The following is a 26,024-nucleotide window of genomic DNA, read 5'->3' as shown; positions in this document are numbered from 1 at the left end:
GGACTCCTTCCTTTAAGCACATGTCTGTAGCTGTGGCTGAACCGTCACTTTCTGCTCCAGGGAAGAACAGGACAGAGGAGGGTGTGTGACATAATGCTATAGAGCAAAGGTTCCTGGGTCTAGAGATAAGAGATCAAATCCAAATTCTTCTGCTTACAAGCTCAATAAGTAAACCAAGTTAAATAGATCACCTGTCTGACTTTTTACCCCTTATCTGCAAAATAGACACGCTATGACTCCCTCTTCCCAGTAGTGAACATTGTGTAAAATCTGCCTGGTCCAGAGCCTGTGTGCTGTGAATGGAAATTCTCGTAATGACTCGTTGGTAAGAAAAGGCTAAGTCAGTGCAGATGATGGGCACCAGAGTCCTGAGTTCCTGAGTTCCCTGCCTATGTTTAAGAGGCGAGGTCACTGATGGGCCGGGATGGAGGATAATACGCCTTCTTACACTCAGACTGAAGGAGACGGACCACAGAGGCTCTACTCCCAACCTTGAATTTAAATGAGCTTCAAGTCACTTGAGCCAATGGGCCAAGTCAATAACTTCTGGACTCTGGAGATGTCTGCTCAGGCTGGAGGCGCCCATAAAGAATAAACAAGACTAGGTGGAGGATGGAGAATGAGTTACCATCAACCTTTTTGTAGTTTGGGACTGTTAACCCTTTTTTTTCTTTTAAAAAGTATAGCGCATGTGTGTATATGTATGTGCATGTGTGCGTGCGTGTATACGCATGTAGGCCATGGTACACATGTAGAGGTCAGAGGACAACTTACAGGAGCCTGTTCTCTCCTTCCATTGCGTAGGTTCTAGATATCGAACTTAGGTCATCAGGTTTGGTGATAGCACCTCTACCCGTTGGGCCATCTCGATGGCTTTTTTTCTTTTCTTTTTGTTTTGAGGTAGGGTCTCATTCTGTAGCTTAGCATGACCTCCTTGGACTCCGTATGTAGCCCAGGCTGGTCTTGATCTCACAGCAGTCCCCCTGCCTTGGGCTCCTGAGTGTTGGATTACAGTATGTGTAATTCACCATGCCAGCTCTTCCAGCTGTTTCTTAAATAAAAATTGTCCAAGACTAGTGCTCGCTTCCCCCACTGTTCCTCACCACCAGAGAAGGAGGAAAATACGCTTTTCCCTGCCAATCGTTACAAATCGCGCTGCTCCTAATAAGATGGTAGTTAGTGTGCAATGCCTGAAGTCATGTGTGACATCACAGACATCAGCTGTCTGTCATCATGGACGGCCCATCTGACACCAGACCAGATGGCCTCTCACTCGACCCCCCAGGCTAAAAGTAAATCCTTGTTTTAAAGCCAAAGAAGAGTCCAAAGTCTGTAGAATAGTCCACAACTGGTGTGTGTCCCTCACAGATATGGGAGACAATGGGTTGCTGCCTGTGGCTCCTGAACAAACAGCCACAGGAGAGCATCTAGGATTCACAGAGCACTCAGCCATCAGGGCGAGGAGCCAGCACCCAGGCTGGCCAATGCAGGGCTTCCCCAGGGCTGCACCCAGCCACACTCTCCCTCTTCCAGGACAAGAGGACAGTGTGTACTTTTGTGGCTGTTAGGCACAAAGGGTGGTCACAGGGCTCTTCGGATGTTGGCTGTAGTGCCTTCAGAGGACAAAAGTCTCTTTGTCCCACACAACTGGAGTACGGGAGGAGCTAAGCCATGCCTGGTCCAGCCCATTCCTAGTTGAGGGAAAAGACGTGTGGTGTACGTACTTCTGAACTCAGGCCCTTCCCCTGCCTGCCTGGTGACTCCAGCTTTCTGTCCGTGTGTCCCCACACAGCCCCGTGCCCATCCTGGGGAATGGGTTGGTGTCTAGTACAGCAAGTTTAAGACAGGCTAAGCCCAAATAGTCTACAAAGACATCACCAAAAGGGTTGTTCCTTGTGGCCTGGTGAGATGGCTATGGGGGTGACGTGCTTGCCACGCTGGCATAAGGACCTGAGTTTGAGTCCCCAGAACCCATGTAACGCCAGGCACAGGAGCAAGCACCTGCAATCCTATGGTGAGTTGGGAGATGGAGACGAGTTCCCAGAAGCCTGTGAGCCAATCTAGCATGCACAGGGGCTGACAACAATAACCCTGTCTCAAACAAGGTGAAAGGTGAGGACCGACACCCCAGGCTGTCTGTCCTATGACTCCACACATGTGCCACGTTACACACCCATCCATACCCACACACATGCATACACACCCATCATACACACACATACCATCATCCTCATCACACACACACACACACACACACACACACACACACACACACACACACACACAGTTACTCCTCATGAAGTCTGTGGGGTGTGTGACAAGAGTCTCAGTCTCAGCACAGGACTTACCTAGTAAAGCGCAGAAGGTTCTTCAGATTTCCCCATCAGTTGGGACACAGACACACCTATCTGCAGATGGACAGATGGAAAAGTTGCCTTCCTCTCTCCGCTCAGAGCCTACAGTAAACACACGTGCTCTCTGGCTGCATGTGACCACAGGCAGTTTTCCACCCTGTCGGCATTTAAAGGTTCAGCCATGACCAGGTGTGGTAGCACATACCTATAATCTCAGCATTTGTGAGGCATAAGTATGGATCTGAAGCCTGTCTGAGCTTGAAAGCAAGGCTCTATCCAAAAAAAATAGCCCAGTCATTTTTTTTACGGTCTTACTTGTTTGTTTTAATACGAAAGCCCTGTCTGTCCATGGCAGTCTACAGAGAAATCCAGCCTGTGTAAGATCCTCTGTGCCGCCCCAGTTTGACAGCCAATTACCCACACATGATTAAAGTAATCCATGGGACTGTGGTAGTGGCCGGCCCAGAGGAAGGACATGTCTGTCTTTGTAGAAAGTTCTGTCAGACGGTGCTGGTCTGGAAGGCTTTGCTCACATTCTTACTTTGTCTTGTAGGCCAAGACATCAAGTCAGATGGCTTCAGCATCGAGACCTGTAAAATCATGGTGGACATGCTAGATGTATCCTTCAGTGTGCCCAGAGCAGAGGCTAGCTTCCTCGGATAAAGGAAGTGAATCCACTCCTCACCTGCCTTCATAGGCTTGGAGTGCGGACAGCCAGCCTGTCAGGTCCAGGGCTACAAACCCTGACCACACACCCACCGTCTCCGCCCAGAGCAGCCCCGGCAGCCTCTTGATGACAGCGTTCTCCTACTTTTCCAAAGCGGAGCTTCTCCAGTAGTGTGTCCGCTATGAATCTGGGTCTGTGGCAAGATTCCCTTCTCAAACCATGTGTGGTGGTACACTTCTGTTAATTCTAGCACATGGTGGGGCTGAGGCAGAAGGATTTCCAGTTTGAGACCAGCCTGGACTACACAGCAAGACTGTCTCAAAAAAAAAAAAAAGCTGGGCGGCAGTGGCGCACGCCTTTAATTCCAGCACTTGGGAAGTAGAGCCAGGTGGATCTCTGTGAGTTCGAGGCCAGCCTGGTCTACAGAGCGAGATCCAGGACAGGCACCAAAACTATACAGAGAAACTGAGGGCCCACCTACATGGCCATTCTTTCTCTGCGGCCTAGCTCCCCCTAGGCCACCCACCTGTCCCGGAAGCAGAATAATCATGCTTCCTCTCCATTTCTGATGGTCAGTAACAGAACAGCGCAAGCTTCTATGATCTACCGGCCGCATGGCATATACCTATGACACAACAGCTCCCTTCCCAAGATGCCTTAAAAATACCCAAATAGTTCTCAAGGGCCCAGTTATCTGTCTGTCATCTCATAGCAAACTGTCAGCAAGATCTGGGGTCCCCACAGCACCCCAGTCAGCAGACAGCAGGCTCCATCATACCCTTCCTGCTGCCCTTTTGAGGAAACTCTTGAGTATGAAAAGCAGAAGGCAAACCCTCCTGCAAAACCTCCCTGTGCCAAGCAGACGCCACTGTACCCAGTGACGACATACTCCAGGAGCTTTCCTTGACCGAGGGCAGGAAGATGGGAGCGGCAAGCTGGGGCTAAAGGAGTTCTACATCCTCTGGACGAAGATTCAGAAATACCAAGTAGGGGCCTGGGGACCCTGGGGTGGGTAAATCTGTGTTGGGGGATAGTCTAGACATATACTTTAAGATGCAACTTCTCTGGAGGGTGGGGGGACATTCCCGGGAATTGGACTTTAGTGGAACTCAGGAGTAAAGACCCGGATATGCCAAACACACAAACCAAGCAAGGACTTGCAGGTAAAGCAGTCTTAAACTTTCCTTTGCCTGATTAGTAACCAGAAACGAGGCCACGGTCAAGAGTCTCCTGGAAAGGCTGCATAGTGTCTTGTAGTTTGGGTTTGTGGCAGTTCATATGTAAAACATAGCATAGGCCTGTGCTGACGGGTTAGGTGATTTGATGGGCACATTAAGAAGTCAGCTCATAGAAAAAGGCAAGAGCACTAGACAGCAGTTCTCAACCTGTGGGTCATGACCCCCTTGGGGTTTGAATGACCCTTTCTCAGGGGTCACAGATTAGATACTTACCGTTTCGTCACGGTAGCAAAATTACAGTTATGAAGTAGCAAAGAAAATAATTTTATGGTTGGGGGTCACCACAACCTAAGGAACTCTATTAAAGGGTCACAGCATTAGGAAAGTTGAGACCCACTGCCCTACTAAATATTGAAAGTGCGAGTAAGGCCAAACTAGAGGCACGGAGACAGGCACCTGACACCTGTTTTGTTTGGGGTTGTGGTTCTAATAAGTATTTTCCGTGTTCCAGAAAATTTACCGGGAAATCGACGTTGACAGGTCCGGAACCATGAATTCCTACGAGATGCGGAAAGCGCTGGAAGAAGCAGGTAACACTTCATACCCACACCTCCCGCCTGTTTTCTGTGGAGCCTCGTTCTATACCATACAATATAAAGCTTTGTTGGTGGGTCTGAAGATGCAGCTCGGAGGTAGAGCTCTTGCCTAGCATGCACAAAACCCTGGGTCCTATCCCCAGCATCACAAAGAAGTTAGACAAACCAAAATTTGGTTGGTGGCATAAGCTGTGGATGCTGGTCAAAAACGGCATACCAATCCATCCTTCTCACTCCCCTGGAAAAGACGGACTGCTCATATTAAATGTCATCCCGGAAGCTCTGTCCTCAGTGTCCTCCTGAATCCAGGTTTTCTCTGGAACAGCCTGGCAGAGCAAGAAGGCAAAGACAGCTCTGAGTGTGTGTGTGTGTGTGTGTGTGTGTGTGTGTGTGTGTGTGTGTGTGTGTGTGTGTGTGTGTCCCTCCTCATGCTCCTCACGCTCTTTCCCCTGCAGAGCTGACTTGGTAGAATCTGTCTCAGCTCAGTTTCCAGGAAAGCCCCAGCAGAAGAGACATTAGTATCTGGGGTGTAAATCTAGCAAAGACCAACAGAGAGGAAAACTCTGTGCTTGAGGACAAATCTGACTACAAACAATGCTGTACCTTTCCCTCAGGCAGCCAAGACTGGGATGGGGCCTCTATCCACTAGCACCCAGGCTCCTCCTCTCTACTGCTTAGGATCTAGGACAGCAGGTCACCACCATCACATGCTGCCAGCAGGTCCACACACAAAGGGCTCCTTGCCTTTGAAGACACACCCATGACTTCTGCTCACGCACACTACTAGCCGGAACTTACAAGATCTCCGACAGCTGCAAGGGAAGCTGGGAAGTGCAGTCAGCATGCCCAGACAGCGATGGGCCTGCTCAAGTTCCTTTTCTGTTCACAAGAAAGAGTTAGTATCAATTAGTTTACCACCATCAGTCTACCACCTAAATCTAGGAAGAAACTAATCTCCCAGATGATTGACAGCTAACTTACATGGCTGTTGTTACATGTTGATGATCATGGTTATCAATTCAGAGTAGCATGACCATTGCAAAAGAACAGAGCAAAGCTTTATTTGTTAGTGAGGAAACAGACAGGGTGATGGAACAGTTCAGAAGGGAAAGAAAGGACTCCACTGCAAAGTTCAACCAGCCACACAGCCCGTGGACAAAAGCAACTGTGGGTGTCATTTAACGTGTCACACAGTTCGGGGAGCTGGGAAGATGGCTCAGTGCTTGGAAGTATTTGCTGCTCTCACAGAGTTGTGACTTTGGTTCCCAACACCCTCTGGGCAGCTCACAGCCACCTGTAACTCCAGTTCTAGGGGATCCAACACCCTCTTCTGGCCTCTGCAGACACTGCATACAGGTAGTGCACATATAGAAAAGCAGGTACATGCACATAAAAAATAAGTAAATAAAATGTAAAAATAAAGGAAGGGGGAGAGAGAGAAAGAGAGTGTCCCATTGGTTCCACAGCCTGTGAGCAGAACTAGATGGTGAGTGTGGCACTCGGCAGAGCTAAGCAGTGGGGTTCTGGTACCCAGGCAATGGCTGTTTGTTCACTCACCTCCAGGTTTCAAGCTACCCTGTCAACTCCACCAAGTCATCGTTGCCCGGTTTGCAGACGACGAACTCACCATCGATTTTAACAATTTTGTTCGGTGTTTGGTTCGGCTGGAAACACTATTCAGTACGTGGCTCTTTCTGTTCCCATCACTCAGAGTTAAGGCCTATCTTGTCTTTCCCCAGGGGTAAAGTCACTGGATGTGTCTATGAGTTGGGAATGAATTTCCCTTTTGTTAAACTGGGGAAGCGGGAAGGAGTAGTAACCTGTGTCGTCCAACAAAAATCAGCTGCCAAACTGGACAGCGCTGCAATCTGCCTTTCCACGCCCTCATTGTTCACCCCCTGTCCTCCCTCCACAGAGATATTCAAGCAGCTGGATTCTGAGAACACTGGGACAATAGAACTCAACCTTATTTCTGTAAGTCAGCAGCTCACACCAACCCTGGCTCCTGGGAAAGCTGGTGGAAGATGGGTCAGACAGACTGTGTTGGGGGTGATCTGAACGAGCTGTTCCTAGGATGACTTGAACAGGCTATTTTGGGGGTGACCTGAACAGGCTGTTCCTAGGGTGACATTCTTTTGGAAATTTTGCTTCTGAGGTTTTTTTGTTTTTTGTTTTTTTGTTTTTTCTGGTCTATTGGGGATTAGCCTGTAAATGGTTGTAAAGTCCCATGATGCACTTTGATTTTTCTATTTCTGAACTACTTGCTGATTCTTCTGCCTAGGAGAAAACACCTGGCTCTCTCATCCCATGAGCTTTGACTGGAACATGAGCACCAGGTTAAATTAAGATGACTGGGTATACCAGATGGCTGAGGAAAGAACTGATCAGCACTTGAGAGAATGTGCTTGTAGAATGAAACACTTGGGTGAAATTCAGGTTGGGTTCTGGGAAGACCTGCCATTTTAGGGCATAATATCTACTCAAAGTATTTTTTGAGACAAATACTTCTATTATCTCTCCTCTTTAACATGAAACTAACAACAATACATACATTTATCATATGTCATAATAGGCTTACATGTCTAGATCTCATCTGAGATCAATCTAAGTCTGCTATTTTCAACCTGTAGATCCGCAACCTCTTGGGATCAACTGACCCTTTCATAGGGGTCTCTTCAAACCATCAGAAAACACAGATATTTACATTATGATTCATAACAGTAGCAAAATTAGTGTTGTAAAGTAGCAAGGTTTATGGTTGGGGGTCACCACAACATGGGGTTCTATATTAAAGGGTTACAGCATTAGGAAGGTTGATAACCACTGATCTAAGTCAATGTGGCAGGCAACTTCACCAAAAACAAAGCATAGGACATCCTCTTGTCACCCTGCTAACAGAAGACTCACACTCACAGAAGCAACTGGGTGAGTAGAGAGCCTGCTGAGTGTTCACAAGGCCCTAGGTTTGAGTCTCAGCATGGCAGAAAAGAATAAAAACAGCAGAGAATCCAGGACCACATGAGTCCAGAAGGCCACAGAAGGATGCATTACTGGGTGGGAATGGTCATCATTGATATTTCCTCATGTCACACAGAGGAACAGAATAGCAGGAAGACAGGGATTAGGTTCCAACAACTTTTTTTCTTGAATTTTGAACTTTGGTTTAAACCAACACTCAAACAGCTGTTCACTGCTCTGCAGTGCATTGTAAAGTACCTGTATCCAAGTGGAAACCTTTTAGCTAGCTACAAATGACCAGTTGCTTAAAGCTCTCCCTCTCTCTCTCTCTCTCTCTCTCTCTCTCTCTCTCTCTCTATATATATATATATATATATATATATATATATATATATATATATATATATATGTATGTATGTATGTATATATATATATACACACACATATATATATATACATATATATATGTATATATATATGTTAGATGTTAGACGTTATATTACCTAAGAAACACCCTCAGCCTGAGCCTGCAATTTAAAGGCAAGTCAATACAACTGGAATGTCAAACATGCAACGCTAGGTTCTAGAAGCTAGCCTATTCTCATTCCTGCTGGATAGCCAACTCTGGCTCCCCAACCCCACTCCCTGCTTACACTCTGACCAGTCCCTTCCTGTTTCCTAAGGAATACCTTGTATTCACCCTCCATTTAGCTTACCCTCCACAGGTTCCTAAAGATCCCCTAGGAGGTGTTGCCAAGGATTAGCCCTGTCTAGAAAGTCTCCCCTTAATTATGCTGTGGTTTTCATGATTTTCAACTTCAGTTGTGGGTTACATCACCCTGGAGGGCTTCCACACAGTCCTGATGACTTGGTGTATTCCACACCGACCTAGGGTCTGAGAGTTCCTGTTGCTCCAATTTAGAACCCAAGCTGAAGCCAGTGGTTTCTGGATGTCCACAACTCAAAACTTTTTTTAAATTTTTTTGAGACAGGATCTCAAAAAATTCCTGGTTGGCCTGAAATTCTCTATGTAGACCAGGCTAGCCTCAAATTCACAGCAATCTGCCTGCCTCTGACTCCCTAGTACTGGAACTCCAGGTATACACCACCATACCAGCCCTGAAACAAACCTCTGATGTGATGTGTTGAAGCAAAAGTGTGAAAATGCTAGTCCATACATTATTTGTATTCAGTACTAATGCAACCACCAGTTTAATCATCAAACTGCTAAACTAGTCTCCAGAAGTTAGGTAGAATGAACTGCTAGGGCACTGACATCTTAGTCCTTGGTAAGCTTTCAGGTTCAACCATCTTCCAGCATAACCCAAAGCCACCTATAAAGCCTTTCATTTTAACAATGGTCCCTGAATAACTGGTTCTTTTCTTCACACAGTGGCTGAGTTTTTCAGTACTCTGAAGTTACATGCCTGAAGACTTCTAATGGAAGAAAACAGCCAATGCCTAAACTCCCAAACACTTTGTCTCTGGACCTCGACCTTATGGGAACATTTACTTAAATGGATGATTAACCTGAAGAATATAACCGTCTGAGATAGATGAATTGTCACTTACCAGAGTAAAAGTTTTCATATAGATAAACCAAATGCAAATGAATTGCATAACCCTTGATAAGCTCGAAGAAAGCTTCATGTCTGTAAATAGTATATACTTTTTACTTCTACACCTTTTCCTGTTCACAGCAATATTAAATCAGGAAGGAATGCAGAGAGGCATTAAACAGCTAGGCAAACAGTAAATCAGTCTCAGAGGCCACAAGGCCTTGATGGGAATATTTAAAGAAATTTTTTTAAGTTTTAAAATGCAGTGGTGGCATCTGCCACAGCAGCCCAGGGACTGACACTTGCCCTGAGCAAACTGGTAAATATAACGATGCATCCTGAAGTAATTTGATGGAGATATCTAAAGAATCCAGGAGCCAGCAGTGGTGGCACTCCCCTGCAAATAGGAGTCTGAGATAGAGGTCAACCAGGGCTACCTAGCAAGACGCTGTCTCAAAAATGAAATCAGAAAAAAAAAAAAAAAAACATGGTTGCATTATTTGGTTCTAACAAAAGATGGTTTTTATACACTGTCATGAACAGTAAAGTCCTTCTTAAACTCAAGTCCTTGACCATAGTTGGCCTTACACATTTAAGACTTACAAATAGTGAGTGGTGACAGCATCCTACCCTGAGCAACTGTAGCAGTGCATCAGAGCCAGGTGTCCAGTTTGCAAGAAGATCATGATAAAGGACAAGCAACCTGTTGGATGCCTCATATGTTTCTGTACTTCACCTAACCCCAGGGATTGTGCCTAGAGCTGGGGTGGAGAGCTCAGAAGGTCTTCTTAAAACAAACAGGCTGGCTTCTTGATTTTGGGGAAACGCTAGCAACATTGTAAGCATATTGCCTTATCTCCTTACAAATGTACTGTTAATAAAGAGTTGCCAATGCAGTCACACCACACCTTGTTTTTGTTCCTAGAGTGTGGCCCCCGTGGGAGGGTTTATGAGCACACAGTATTACAGCTGGGTTCTACTTAGACAGGTCTGCTGCTCTGAAAACTCATCCATTGAGAAGACATCTTACCTACAATTAAACTATGGAGCTATACGATGTTTTAAAACTCCAGTTCAGAAGTTCTGGGCATTCGACCAGAAAGGGCAGCCCTAATTTCACCTGTTTGTTGGTCTCTATCATTGCTGGCTCCACCACTTAGGCCAGCAAGAGAGCTGAGAAAACCCCATATTAATTCACGAATCCCGGGTTATGACTGTCACTGGTGATCCTTGAAGAATAATAAAATGGGAAAAAATGACTGTAGAAGGACAGGCCCATAGGGTTGAGGAAGTTGGCTCAGACCAGTTGCCAAGGCATGCACATAATGTACTCCTTATGAGCCAACCTGGAGTCTGCCTGAGGGCCTAGCAACAGTAGCTGTCAGAGTACCTAGTCGCTGTTAAAAGTTCCTGATCAATGTCAGAGTTCCTGATCATGCCCAGTCAATGAGGGACGACCACACAGACTGGGTGCTGGAAGGAGGGTATATAAGGCCTTCCCTGTTATTGAATAAATGAGTTCCTTATTTGCCTTCAACAGACTCCCGGTGTCTGTGCCGTTGATGCTGCACCTTCTTACCCCCTCCCTGGAGGGAACCATTAGAATCCAAGCAACAGATGACCTGATGGAAAATGCTACCTACTCTTTCACGGAAAGAGGTCTTTTGTTGTTGTTGTTTTCCCCTAGGGGCAGGGGGTATATAACAGAGCTTCATATAGTCCAGACAGACCTGCAACTATGGCCTTGAACTCCTGATCCTCCTGCCTCCACACCCACAGTGGGAATTTCAGCCCCATGTAAGTAGTAGATGGATTTCTCAAATGCAGCTAGAGTGGGCTGGGAAGGCTAAGAGGTTGGAGTATGAATATGGAGCAAACTTGGGTCACTGGTATGAGCTTCCTCTGTTCAAGACTGGGGGTTTCAGGATAGAGAGGAGTGGATTGTCTCAGGACTATCGGTGACAAGGTAGTGTAGATGAAGGACTGAAGATGGGGTAGGGTTGAGGAAGGTGATAAAATGTTTGAAATATGAGGCTAGGAGACCCAGCTGGGAGGGGATGGGAGTGAGGGCAGGGATCCTGCCTTAATAAGCTGAGAGAGGAGGAGGGTCTCAGGTTAGGTGCAGAACGGGGCAGGAGAGCTGGCCACTCCCAAACGGCGGAGGCTATTTTAGACATCACTGGCTGGCACCACGTAGCCAGGCCCTCCTGCTGCATTTTAATCTCAAGGGCTGACCCTGTTGCCAACTGTGCTCTTTATTGCAATGGGGGAGGGGGGCGGGGAGGAGAGACCAGGTTCAGTTCCCAGAACCGCATGGCAGCTCACAACCTCCTGTAACTCCAGTTCCAGGGCATCTGATGCCCTCTTCTGACCTCCACGGGCATTGCACGCATGTGGTGCACTCTCACATAAGCAGGCAAAACGACCAAACACATACAACGTAAGTATAAAATCAAAAACTGGGCGATGCCTGTTACAGGGAGGAAATAAACCTCCAAGCTTTTTGATCCCATAGGAACTGTCCTAACCAACATCTCGCCACCACTCCCCGACACCTCTGTCCTGAATTGCAAGCCCAGACCTATCTTATCCCGTCTATGCACTGGGCACACATCTCTTCAGTTGTTCTTTTCACAGCTCCTCGGTGACACATCCTACTCACACACCTGCCCTCCCCTGACCTGTCCTTCCCCCAGGGCCAGCGTTCTAAGCTGTCCCTCCTACATCCACTTCTTTTTGCCCAAATCACATCTCCACCTGGTACCATCTAGTTAACAGCCAGTTACCCCCTCGTGCCAACTCCCAGGAACACCTTCCTGCCCTCCAGCCCACCCCCAACCAGCCTTTGCTGCCTTTAATTCCATTGCTACTTCCTCTGACCTGAGCCCACATTCTCCTGGTTTCCTTCTGTCCGGTCCTTTTGTCAGCTGGGACTCCAGTCACATGACACCACTTCCAGCCAAGGCTTCATCGCCTATTACATCAGAGCAGAGCTGACACTTCCTTCTTTCGCATGGCCCACTGCCCGGTGCCTCCTTCACCTTTACTTTGCAAAAACCTATAAATTCTGCTGTTAGAATGACAGCAACACAGAGAACTGAAAAGCAGTCCATGTTAAACATTAAGCTGTTTGATAAATTATGAGAGTTTTATATAGCCGTTGAATCTTAACAATGGCAAGCAACAGAATACAGAGTTGCTTACAGCATGCTCCCAATTATGCCGTAAAAATCCAGACAAGACTGTTGGAGCCCATTTAGGTTTCCCAGTGGCTTTACCCAGCAGGTCTGCATAAAAAGGATGACTGGACCACAGGCCTGAGTACCAGGTGTCTGAGATGGTCTACACTGAACTGTGCTGGGGGAAGGTCTTTTGTGCCACCCCTTGGCCTTTCTTTAAATCTCCTAGGGGAGCAACAGACACAGGGCCTGATGGGTTAGGATCCAGGCCCTCCCGAGGCTATCCTGTATTTTCTGTTTCTCTCCCCTCTATACTTCTATCTAGTATTTCTTGCTGCCCCTACTCAAGAGTACCCTGGGGGAAAAGTGTGGGGTGGGATGCCCCCCACCAAGACTACAAAAAAATATGCCTAACGGTGTCTCTACAATGTCCACTGCCTAACTCTAAACAAGAATTCCTAGAAAGAAGCTGGGTCTTCAGAGACTGTAGAAGTGCAGAGATGTGGAAAGATAGTAATGTTACAGGCCCAGGGCTTAATCACCATATCTTGGGCTAATTTTAGGCCCTGAATAGCCATCCCTTGCCTGCCTCTATGTCAAGCCAACATCTGGTGACTAATAGATAAAAATCAGAGTCTATGAATCTAAACTCTAAGACTGTCATCAGATACATCTGAGACCTATAGGAGATTCTCCATCTTGCTGCCTCTCTGATGTACCCACCAATCCCTTTTTAAGCCTTGATTTATGACTTTCTTTGCTCTACTTCTATAAAGCTTCACGAAACCACTTCCACGCAGACACATGGAACCTGGAGTAACCTGGCTCCATGTTTCCTAGGCCTCGGTCATTGAAATTGGCTCCATCATAAACTATCTTATTCCCTTGAAAGCTGTGGTTTTTTGAGTCAATAACCTTTTTCTATACTTTCAAGTATTAACCCCAAGAAGCTTTGATACTTTAATAATAAAACAGGTAAAACAACAACTACAAAGGGAATTCTTAGGATAAAGCAGCGGAAAGGCACCTGTGGTGGGCCTGGCCAAGGTGTGCTGCTGAGAGATCACAGCATGCAACAGATCTAATGTAAGGGGTTGATTGGGGGATGGAGGGAGAGTCTGGGAGCGGGGACAGGAGAGAAAGAGAGACAGAGAGACCAAGACTGGGAGACAGAGGGAAGGAACAAGACAGAGAAGACCATCTGGGGTGGCCTGTGTTGCTAGGCAACTCTACACAACTGGTAGCAGATGTGGAAATGTGGTGCACCTGGTGGTGGTGCCCAATTTACAACAAGAATAAGAACAAATGGTAGGATTACGGAATATGCAACAGACCTTCTTGGTTCCCTCTCCTAATTTCCACATCTTCTATTTTCATAGACTCACGTAAGTCTTTAGCTTACTCTACAGCACTTTCCATGGTTCCTCTCAACAACTCCTTAGGTTTCACGACATGGATTAGGAGTACAAGTCTCATGGAGATCAACTGCTTGGTCAGGTCACACAATTAATTCCTGCAGTGCAACAGTCTAGTTCTAGAATTCAAGTCCTATTTATTTCCTACTTGTAACATCTCATACAAATCCAGTGGCTTCACAAAAAATACCCTTTATTCCACACTTGTACAGACTGGGACCCAGCAAAAGTTTAAGTGCAGCCCACCTCCAGCTGTGGAATCATCTCCAGACAGATCAACTTGCCTGGTGGGGTGCTCTCAGGTCCATATGGCTTCAAACCTGAGGTCTTGTCTCCATCCAAGTTTTCAGTCCAGAGTTTTCTTAGTTTCTACACTTTCTAGTTCCTGATCCTTCATCTTCAAAAATACCCCAAGTCTGGCTGACCACCCCTTCTGTCTCAGGCTCCTGCCTCCCCTTCTGCTTTTCAAGGGCTCATGTGATTACACTGGGCCCACCTGGATAATCCAAGTTGATCTTCCTATTGTGTTAGCTGATTAAGGAACTTAGTCCCAAGTCCTGAGATCTGCACCAGACTCACTAACTGGGGAAGGGAGGAGGCCCACTGGGTTTAGAATTTTGCCTTTTATGTATAATCTCCATATTTAATCCATGTTGTCATTCTTTGTTATCTGAAAGGTTATGTTCAGTTTTTCATCTACTTTCCTTGTTAGAATTCAGCTTTACAAACGTCTAGAGAAAGTAACCACTGCTTTTGCATTTATATCTTCTATTAAATTATAGTTCCACTAAGCAAAATGGGTTCTAAAACAACTCATTAACTTGTATGGCAGTAAAGTAAAATTTAAAAATCAATGTATATAACTTTATGAAGAATGTGAAAAGAAATGAGAACACTGAAATAGCCCAGCAGAGGTTTCAGGTCTGCTACCATGACCTCCAAGATCTTTTTTAAAATTACAAAATTAGGGGCTGGAGAGATGGCTCAGTGGTTAAGAGCACTTACTGCTCTATCAGAAGACCAGAGTTCAGATCCCATCCCCAACATCAGGTAGCTCACAAACCATTTAAACTCCAGCTTCAAGGGATCTAACACCCCGCCCCAGCCTCCATGGATGAAACACACACACACACACACACACACACACACACACACACACACACACACACCTCACCCTTTCCCTCTCTCTCTAAAAAAAAAGTAAGATATTCTAGCCATCCAGACTCGTGAACTGCAAGGCTCAGTTTTTTGTAATTAAGAACTGCTTCTCAATCACACAACTGTAAGGAAATATTACCACAGTTCATTATTTCTCAGCTGTGCATGAGATAGTCCTGTGGCTCATGACCTATAACCAAAGATGTTTATGACATAGAAAGGAAAATTGGTAAGTGGCTGAGAGATTTAGAGACATAAAGTTTAATTTTATTACAATCATTTTTAAAATCAGCTATGATCTTGACAAATACAGATAAGTCTATAACAAATCTCTAATTTCCAAGATACAAAAAGACAATAAATACAGATTCAAATTCAACCTAAAAACAAGATTCTAAATCTAACCTAGATTAGGTAGTGTAATGTAGTTTAAGTATTTCAAATATATGCATAATTCTTAAAATGCTCCAGGAACTCATACCATAGTTATTGCTCAGTGACAAGCAGCTAACAGTTCTTCACTGACAATACACAAGTGTGCAGCACTGGGGGCTCCCAAGGCCTGCTGGGCTGGGGACAGTTGGAGAGGGTGCCAGATGACACTGGTCCTTTCTGGCAGGAGACTGGTATGGGAACAGTGCCAAAACACCCTAATCGGGACAAGAAGCTGATTTCCCACAGCCCGATAAATGGTCCCGTTTCTTGGAAGCAACAGGCTCACTGCAGCCTTTCTATATGCTGCCAGGAACACTCAGCCCAGCACGGCCGTGCTGACTCAGCATCTCAAGTCCCACTGCTCACGTCCTCTGCTAATGACTTCTTCAATCCTTCATTTTCTTCCAGGACACATTCTTCATTGCTTTCAAGCTACATTGTCATTAAAGTAAGTCTTTTGAAACTTTTTCCAAAGCAATCATAGTATTTCTTCTAGCTTATTAATTCTTCAGTAACTCGTTTCAGGCCAAGCTCCTCTGTCTTGGTTTAATTCTTGGGTATAGCTGCAAGAGAGTTTTAAAAACCATTGACATGTGCCATATGTATGGAAGTTCTGTAGTATTTCAATAAATGCAGGAATGAATGTGATACAGGAAACTGACTCAGAAAAGCACTGAGCTGTGGAAGCATGCTGGCTGCCTGAGTACACAAGAGCCCACACTTAGCACTGGTCACACTGGCTACTCGCTGAAAGCCCTTTGGCGGTCACAAGGGTCCATCAGCTGGAACAATACCACAGAGCAAAGACATGTAAAGCCCAGGCATTAACTCAGCTACACAGCAGTCTGGGAAGCCAAACTGCTGACGGCCGCTTGTCCGCAGCTGTGTGCTCCACAGTTTGGAATGCCCACTGTGACGGGGCAAAAAGTCTAAAAAAGGAGAGAAGAGTCTCCCGAGGTAGCCCAGACTAGCCTCATAATCCTCTTGCCTCAGCCTCCTAAGTGCTGGGATCACACATGTAAACCACACTTCTTCAACTTCTGAAGTGCCGAGTCAGCAGACCTAGGGAAGACAGGTGAACTGCTTTGGAATTCTGCTGACTTGTGCTCTCCATAACAAGGGTGAGCAGAAGCTATGTGAGGGTTGCAAGGTCCGTCTAGAAGGGCAGAGCAGGTCACACTAGAATTCAACCATCAAACTACACAAACCCTCCCCCTTCTTTCTCCTAGGGACAGGAAACAGAATGGTGGTGTGGTTATTTAAGAGTTAGTTTCAGCTGAGAAGATATTCACCAATGCACTTTCCAGATTTATGGCGGAGCCTGTCTTTAAAAAAAAAAAAAATCAGTATTATGTAATTTTCTTTATTTTTTTTAACACCAAAAGATATTAAAACATGGTATGAAGAGCACACTTCTACAGAAGAAATTGCCAGAGAACCAAGAGTATCTAAGTTTAGGACTAAAATTACAACCTTTATCCCAGTCTGTTAATTTCAGAACCTTCTGAAAGTTCAAGTCTCTGAGCAACCGCTTCCCCTCAAGAATAATCCTCCCATCTCATTAACCAGGGCATTTTGTTACTAGGGAATTAAACTCATTCAATGAGTTCTGTTGTACAACATGGGAATTATAGTTAAAAACATGCATATTAATTGAAAACTGGTTAACAGATTTTATTTTCATCACAAAATAAAAAGTTAGCTATGTAAGGTTTGATGGTAGTGAGCCTGACTTACCATTTTATAAATATAGACCTGTTATTTAAAGTTGGGTTAGGGGCTGGGGACATAGGCACTGGCAAGATGGTTCAGCAGGTAAGGACAACACTGGCTGCCAAGCTGCATGACCCGAGTTCAATCTCTGAACTCCCAAATTGTCTTCTGACCTCCACACACTTACTGTGGCGCAAGCATAAACACACGACACACATAAAGTAAATGTTTTTAAAACTCCTTAAAAGTCATGTTATCGACTGCAAATATGCACAACTAGTTATCAATTTACAATAGATGAGCTAGGTCAGTGAGACATATCTGTAAACCTAGCACTGAGAAGGCAGGAGGATTGAGAGTTTGAAGCCAGCCTCAGCTACATAGCAAAACCGTCTCATCCCCTCCCCCACACAAAAAATGGGGGGGGGGGCTTAAGCATGTCGGAACAACTGTAATCCCAGCACTTGAGAGACTAAGGCATGATGGAGAGATGACTCAGCAGTTGATTTCACAATAAATGTTGCTCTCTGGAAAGCAACAGTTAAAGTATAGGAAATGACCTAAAATGGACATTTGACAGGCAATCACAGGAAAGGGAGAGTCACTGTCAGAATACCAGGTCCCAGGGCCAAAGCCACTTGAAACACCCAAGCAGAGGAACCTTAGCAGGCAGGTGTGATGCTGGAGAAGTCTCCCCAGGCTGCTACGTGCTATCTACGTGGGAGACCCTGTCTATCTGATGCTTGATGAAAACCTACCAGTGCTTCCCATGGACTCCCTGCACTGTCTGTACACACAGCCCAGGGGCAGGCTTTTCTAGTCTTTCCCACCACCTGCTTATCCAGAACAGAAATGTTCCAACTGGATCAGCAGGGCTGTGGAACCCAGTGCCCGTGACCTACATGACAATGTATCCATGACTTCCACCCTTCCTTCCCTTAAGCTTCTTTCTACTCCTTACCAATAGCAGACCTGCAAGCAGGTACCTGCTGTGGGATGTTCTGTATGGCAAATGTGTTGCTAATTAGTCAATAAATAAAACACTGATTGGCCATTGGCTAGGCAGGAAGTGTAGGCGGGACAAGGAGGAGAATAAAGCTGGGAAGTGGAAGGCTGAGTCAGAGAGACACTGCCAGCCGCCACGATGACAAACAGCATGTGAAGATGCCGGTAAGCCACGAGCCATGTGGCAAGGTATAGATTAATGGAAATGGATTAATTTAAGCTGTAAGAACAGTTAGCAAGAAGCCTGCCACGGCCATACAGTTTGTAACCAATGTAAGTCTCTGTGTTTACTTGGTCGGGTTTGAGCGGCTGTGGGACTGGCAGGTGAGAGAGATTTGTCCTGACTGTGGGCCAGGCAGGAAAACTCTAGCTACAAATGGCGTCCAACGTGGTGGCAAGAGTTTCCACCTAAAACCTGAGAAAAAATTCTAAAACAGAGCTAAAAACAGCTTCCTAATTGTCTCTTTCAAATGAGCGGCAGCTGCTGGTTTGAGCTACTGGTGGGTGCCTAGCGTGCGCGCTCAACCTGCCATATGGCGGGGATGAAGCCTCTGCAAGTGGCACATTAAGCTGCATGGTGGATTTAGACTTTGCTAGTATAAAACAAAAAAAGAGGTTTCTGGGCTACACGCTGCTTGGATAAAAGCATAGACCCACGATAGCTCCCAGAGCTGGTGGAAAACATAGCCATGTTGGGAAGCTGAGGTGGGCGGAACCAGCAGTCACAGCTGCTGCAGTTTAAAGCAATAGATTTCACAATAAGACAGATTCAGATGTAATAGTTTACAATGTGTGTAAAATATACGTAGGCTTGAAAGAGATAAAAAAGGTGATATATGGTGATATATACAGTTATATAAACAAATACATAGTTTTAAAAAATAAAGTCTTTAAAGAGACAGTAAAATTAATATAAAAAAATAAGCCACGTAAAGATGAATATTACACAGAGAATCTGGATTGTGTTGTCTTTGGGATTTTTAACTGCAGAAAAACATTTGATTGTAAAAGCTGTTGAGTTATGCCAAAACGTATATTTTAAAGGTACCTTGACTTCAAAATTTGGATATAAGGATATGTTGCTTTGGAAAAGAGTCTCTTTTGTTCCCACAGAAAGCCAGAGGCTATGGATTTGTTCCAGATTAAGATACATCAGGTTTGACCAGCCAAGACCCCCTGAAAGGTCTCCGATGACACCAAGGCCCAAATGATTTAACATCCAGAATGGTTTCAAGGCAACTGGCTCAGACGATACACCCTCACGGACTACTCCATAATCCTAAAATTTTCTTTGTGTCCCCATAAGATACAGCGCCCCCCTCCAGCAGGAAGTAGTAAGAGAAGCTATGCCCAAATTCCCAAATTATATGTAATTTTACTTTGTTAAGGTTAAAACCTTCCTTTTTGAAAAAAAAAAAAGGGGGGGGGGAAGTACTGTGGGATGTTCTGTATGGCAAATGTGTTGCTGATTAGTCAATAAATAAAACACTGATTGGCCATTGGCTAGGCAGGAAGTATAGGCGGGACAAGGAGAAGAATAAAGCTGGGAAGTGGAAGGCTGAGTCAGAGAGACACTGCCAGCCGCCACGATGACAAACAGCATGTGAAGATGCCGGTAAGCCACGAGCCATGTGGCAAGGTATAGATTAATGGAAATGGATTAATTTAAGCTGTAAGAACAGTTAGCAAGAAGCCTGCCACGGCCATACAGTTTGTAACCAATATAAGTCTCTGTGTTTACTTGGTTGGGTCTGAGCGGCTGTGGACTGGCAGGTGAGAGAGATTTGTCCTGACTGTGGGCCAGGCAGGAAAACTCTAGCTACAGGTACCTTCAATCTACCTATACTATTTCTCTCATACTTTCATACACCCAACACATCTCTGTGTGCATAAGCCACACAAAAGAATACCCATCAAAGAAGTCCATCAAAGAGCTTTTTTTGATCTTCCTACTTCCATTCCCCAAGTGCTGGGGATATGGGCATGACCTATGGCACCTGGCTTAAACCTATATAAGAGCCTAATGCAAAAATCTTGAAAACACATTATTCTGGCTTTCAAACCTATTAATATTCCCTAAGTATAATCAGGTGCACTGTAAATATGGCTGTGAATCTAAATTAAGAGCATCAGAAATTTAAGCTTCATGTGTCTTTTTAAAAGATTTTAGGTGTACGAGTGTTTTGTCTGAGTGTATGGACGTGTACCATGGGTGTGCAGTGAGCAGGCATTGGATCCCCTAGAACTAGAGTTTATATAGATGATTGAAAGCTGCGAGGGAGATGCTGGGAACTGACCCCGGATTCTCTGCAAGAGCAGCAAGTGCTCTTAACTGCTGGGCCACCTCTCCAGCCTCTCCAGCCCAGTATCACGTCTTATTATCAAAGGGCAGTAAGTTGTACTGGACCTACACAACAGTTCATGCAAAGCTGTTTTACACACAAAAAACATGTTGGAGGACTTACTCCTAGCAAGTTGCGTGGAACATATCCTTCCTTGTCATTAAGGCGTGCCCACCACCACTCGATTTCATCCTCATCTTCCCTGTGGATGACAGTCATGCAATCTCCTTCTCTCATGAGCAGCTCATCTTCATTCTGGGGCTCATAGTCCCACAGTGCATAAATGACTCCCTTGTTCATTATGCCCATTTTCTCCTGGACTCCTACAACAGAGACAGAGGACGAGAACACACGGGATTACCACTCAGATTACACCACTCATAAGAACTTTAAACTCGATGAAACAATGGGAAAAGGATACTAACTAGAACGTCAGAACTACTACATCAAGCATTCAATAAATAAATGACCCAGCCTGGGAGAGAAACTAGAACCCCAGCAGTGTTTATACAACACGGAAGGATGCTGTACTACAAGGCCAGAAACAGCCACTTCCTAGGCATCTTGAAAAGCTTGCATTCCCCAGAGAGGAAGCCTTCTGCTTGCCCAGGAGCTAAAAGAAAAACTTGAATCCAGGACATTAAAAGAGGAAGTGACAGGCTTGTCAGCTTTCGGCCTACTTCTAAGCATAGCGACCAGGAGCTCTGCAACTTCAATCCTCACCAGACACACAGAGCAAACAGGAAAACTTTCAAAGAGTTCTCCATCAATGAAGAAAAAGGGCAACATCGTGTGTTAGATGCAGAATACAGCAGTGTAGGTAAGATAGAAAAGTCTGTGTATGGTTACTTTCTATACATGGGAAATCAGAATTCTGCATGTTGAAATCTACAAACAGGAAAATTCCCAAAAGGCTATTTTCCAGCAGTTACTTAATGACTGTGAGTTAGGTCAACTTCCTCATTCTGTGCCCTAGGGTGAAGGGCAGCACAGGACACAGAAAGCAGAGGAAGCAAGTGGGGCATGGCAACAAGGTTTACAGCACACAGTTAATTTTCATCTGCCTTTATGTCTTAAAAATACGGGAAAATATCTGCTTGACTCTTGAACGTATTTTTCAGCTCTGAACACCCAACAATTAGTTATCAGCCTATAACAATTAATGTATCAATTAATAAGCAGTACATGCTATATCTCTTGCTCTGGGCAAAACAAAACAAAAACCAAGAAATGAAATGTTCTTTTCCAAAAGACAATAAGACCTTTTTAAATAACATGAAGACCAAACAGGACAAAAGCTGGAGTGTCACTCAGTGGGAAATCATTCATGAAGCATGTACAAGGCCCCAGGTCCCACCCCAACATCACAGACAAGACTGTACAACAAAACCTCACACAAATCTAACTCCGCCATGTTTTAAAGCTTCACTTTGTTCTTGCTTGGGATGGGAATGGAAAGAAATCCTAGGTACTGTAATATGCTCAAATTAACAATTCAAGTCCTAGTTTTCAATGACATTTCCATTAAAAATGGGGGGAGGAGAGGCAGGGGCAACCCTGAAGACATGTTAAGAGTACCGGCTGCTCTTCCAGAGGACCTGGGGATCAATTCCCAGTGCCCACATGGTGGCTCACAAACCTCTCTAACTCCAGTTCCAAGGGATCCAATGCCCTCTTCTGGCCTCCAAGGACACTGCATGAACATGGTACACAGACATATATGCAGGCAAACCATCCGCATGCATAGAATAAAAGAAAATGAAATAGGAAAATAAATCTTAAAAAGATCCATGTATCAGAGGTCAGGTTCTTCTCCCTCAGACGGGAGCTGTGCCTAGTCCATTATCAGTAGTGAACCTTCATAATGTATCATCACCCCTGAAATCTGTGATATAATTCATCTATCAAAAAAGTCTAACCAAAAATCCTTCACATCTTTTTTAAAAAAGTCATTGTCTATCATATGAATTTACATAATGTTAATGCCAAAATACTCTATTGGTCCAAAGTTGAAAACAAACAAAATGCAATCATAAGTCTCAATAATGAATCTAAACAGTTTGAAGGGCTGGGTGTCACTCAATGGTAGAGACCCACTAGCATGTTTAAGACCTTAGGTTCAAAACTAGTGCCACAAAATGAACAGAAAAAGAGGGAGGGAGGGAGGGAGGGAGGGAGGGAGGGAGGGAGGGAGGGAGGGAGGGAGGGAGGGAGGGAGGGCAGGCGGATGAACACTTAGGAAGATGACAGGGATTTTGTGAGCTTAAAGAACTCCCTCTCTTCTCACCTACAACCTGAAATAGGCAAAGACACCCAAGACCTAAGGACCATGGCCAGGCAGAGGAGGCAAAGGCCTGTACCTTTAACCTCTGGAACTTTTCGAACAATTGGTAAGAAGCTTTTGAGAGCTTGGGCAACATAACCTCCTGACCACCTCCTGATTTCCTGTCTCTCAAGCCAAAATGAACTGAAAAGTTTACTGTAACTGCTAAGTCCTGTAAATTAAAAAAAAAAAAAAAATTAAAAAAAAATTTTTTTTTAAATCCTACATAAAAGACAATCAACATATATAACCCATCTCAACTTCACTTCCATTTTTCTCTAAACAGAGAGTTGTGTCTAGGTACAACCCTAACAGGACATCTTTTGACAGTAATCAAAATCATAAACTCAAAACATGAAATAAAAACAAACTCCAAAGCATGGTGTTTTTTTAAAAATTATTTATTATATGTATAGTATTCTGCCTACACATATACCTGCATGCTAGAAAAGGGCACCAGATCTCATTACAGATGGTTGTGAGCCACCATGTGGTTGCCGGGAATTGAACTCAGGACCTCTGGAAGAACAGCCAGTGCTCTTAACCTCTGAGCCATCTCTCCAGCCAACATGTTTACTTTTTAAATCTCATTTTACAACATGCTATACTCCACTAAGTGCTAACACACTAATAGAAGGCCTTCTGAACATACGAAAACTTAAACTAACACCAATAATCAGCTGTAGCTGAAGACGTCTCTGACAACAGCTTTTTCTAGGCACATGCACGGAAGCTGTATTGTATCTGTGACCTCGGCTGTCCTATTTTCAGCATCCAGAATTATGGAACAAATAAGATACTTATTGAGCTTTGAGCTGTTCCCCAGAGACAAAGGATAATGAATACAGCAGCCGACACATGTGACGGCACTGGCTACACACCACAGAGGAACTGGGAGCACTGCGTGTGCCTTCCTCCACACATACCACAGAGGAACTGGGAGCACTGCGTGTGCCTTCCTCCACACATACCACAGAGGAACTGGGAGCACTGCGTGTACCTTCCTCCACACACACCACAGAGGAACTGGGAGCACTGCGTGTACCTTCCTCCATACATACCACAGAGGAACTGGGAGCACTGCGTGTGCCTTCCTCCACACATACCACAGAGGAACTGGGAGCACTGCGTGTACCTTCCTCCACACACACCACAGAGGAACTGGGAGCACTGCGTGTACCTTCCTCCACACACACCACAGAGGAACTGGGAGCACTGCGTGTACCTTCCTCCACACATACCACAGAGGAACTGGGAGCACTGCGTGTACCTTCCTCCACACACACCACAGAGGAACTGGGAGCACTGCGTGTACCTTCCTCCACACACACCACAGAGGAACTGGGAGCACTGCGTGTAGCCTTCCTCCATACATACCATAGAGGAACTGGGAGCACTGCGTGTACCTTCCTCCACACATACCACAGAGGAACTGGGAGCACTGCGTGTAGCCTTCCTCCATACATACCATAGAGGAACTGGGAGCACTGCGTGTACCTTCCTCCACACACACCACAGAGGAACTGGGAGCACTGCGTGTACCTTCCTCCACACACACCACAGAGGAACTGGGAGCACTGCGTGTACCTTCCTCCACACACACCACAGAGGAACTGGGAGCACTGCGTGTACCTTCCTCCATACATACCACAGAGGAACTGGGAGCACTGCGTGTACCTTCCTCCACACATACCACAGAGGAACTGGGAGCACTGCGTGTACCTTCCTCCATACATACCACAGAGGAACTGGGAGCACTGCGTGTACCTTCCTCCATACATACCACAGAGGAACTGGGAGCACTGCGTGTACCTTCCTCCATACATACCACAGAGGAACTGGGAGCACTGCGTGTAGCCTTCCTCCATACATACCATAGAGGAACTGGGAGCACTGCGTGTAGCCTTCCTCCATCTCCTCACACTTGTCTGCAGCTGTCTGCATGTCACTGTAGGTCATAGCAAACACAGCTGCTCCCGACTCCACCAAGAACTTACACACTTGGACATTGTTACAGGAGGCGGCACAGTGCAATGGGGTCCTGTGAAGCAAAACACAGCGCTGGTTAGAAGTGTTTCTCCAACTGAACGGCCTCCACTTGGCAAGTTATCCGTGGAGAAAGTTCTTCGGTCTTTTATGTATTAGCCTCACAAACAGCTTTTTTTTTTTTTTTTTTTTTTTTTTTTGGTTTTTCGAGACAGGGTTTCTCTGTGTAGCTTTGCGCCTTTCCTGTAACTCGCTTTGGAGACCAGGCTGGCCTCGAACTCACAGAGATCCGCCTGGCTCTGCCTCCGGAGTGCTAGGATTAAAGGCGTGCGCCACCACCGCCCGGATACAAACAGCTTTTTAAAACCAGTTCAATCAGATGACAAACCTGTAAAAGAGTTACAGCTACAAAGGAAAGTATCTAAGCAATGGAGGACACTGGGGCTAGAAGCTGAGTGCTGGTGAGAAGAATCTGCACAGTGATCTACAAAGATAAGAAAAAAGTGGATTTGGTTCTTGTTTAAAATTTAGGGTTTTGCCGGGCGGTGGTGGCGCACGCCTTTAATCCCAGCACTTGGGAGGCAGAGGCAGGATCTTTGTGAATTCGAGGCCAGCCTGGTCTAGAGAGCGAGATCCAGGAAAGGCGCAAAGCTGCACAGAGAAACCCTGTCTTGAAAAACCTAAAAAAAAAAAAATAATAAATAAATAAATAAATAAATAAAATTTAGGGTTTTGCTTTATGTATATAGATGCTTTGCTTGCATGTATGTATGTGCCTGGTACCCAGAGAGGCCAGAAGAGGATGTCAGATACCCTGGAACTGGAGTTACATAGAGACGGCTGTGAATTACAACACAGTGCCAGGAATAGAACCCAGGTTCTGTGGAAGAACAGCCAATGCTCTTAACCACTAAGCCGTTTCTCTAGCCCTGAAACCTGCTCATTTCTGTCAGAGTAAAACTCTAAGTCTTTAAACTATATGCCTGAATGCCAATATTTATTTCTTTTCACCATCAACTTTCAAGGAATCAAATTGCACATATATTTTTAAAACTCAAAGTAAATTCTGACCCCAACTGTCAATTCAATTCTAAGTAGAAAAGTGACTGTAACAAACTGTAGAGATGATTCCTGAAAATAGTCTTAAAACACTGAC

General features: G+C 45.2%; 2 protein-coding genes across 3 annotated transcripts in view; one reads left to right on the top strand and one right to left on the bottom strand.

The window, feature by feature from the left end:
- Window positions 1-10,217, top strand: part of Capn2 (calpain 2) — a 57,009-nt gene extending 46,792 nt beyond the window's left edge. Inside the window, exons 16-21 of the mRNA XM_052737863.1 lie at window positions 2,908-2,972; window positions 3,939-4,007; window positions 4,711-4,789; window positions 6,359-6,475; window positions 6,711-6,769; window positions 9,147-10,217. Of these exons, the coding sequence (XP_052593823.1) occupies window positions 2,908-2,972; window positions 3,939-4,007; window positions 4,711-4,789; window positions 6,359-6,475; window positions 6,711-6,769; window positions 9,147-9,170 (413 nt within the window). The 3' untranslated portion in view covers window positions 9,171-10,217. The remainder of the gene's footprint in view (window positions 1-2,907; window positions 2,973-3,938; window positions 4,008-4,710; window positions 4,790-6,358; window positions 6,476-6,710; window positions 6,770-9,146) is intronic.
- A 5,087-nt stretch (window positions 10,218-15,304) lies between these two features.
- Window positions 15,305-26,024, bottom strand: part of Tp53bp2 (tumor protein p53 binding protein 2) — a 57,259-nt gene continuing 46,539 nt past the window's right edge. For both annotated transcript variants that reach the window (XM_052737862.1, XM_052737861.1), the window contains exons 16-18: window positions 24,757-24,923; window positions 20,683-20,882; window positions 15,305-16,062 (exon numbers count right to left, since the gene is read on the bottom strand). In XM_052737862.1, the coding sequence (XP_052593822.1) occupies window positions 16,021-16,062; window positions 20,683-20,882; window positions 24,757-24,923 (409 nt within the window). In that variant the 3' untranslated portion in view covers window positions 15,305-16,020. The remainder of the gene's footprint in view (window positions 16,063-20,682; window positions 20,883-24,756; window positions 24,924-26,024) is intronic.

Source organism: Peromyscus californicus, unplaced genomic scaffold (assembly GCF_007827085.1).
Source record: "Peromyscus californicus insignis strain IS unplaced genomic scaffold, ASM782708v3 Scaffold_14__1_contigs__length_90479793_seg_2, whole genome shotgun sequence".
In the NCBI taxonomy this organism is placed as follows: Eukaryota; Metazoa; Chordata; class Mammalia; order Rodentia; family Cricetidae; genus Peromyscus; species Peromyscus californicus.
Note: the sequence above shows the minus strand (reverse complement) of the source record. Positions and strands in the feature narration are given on the sequence as shown.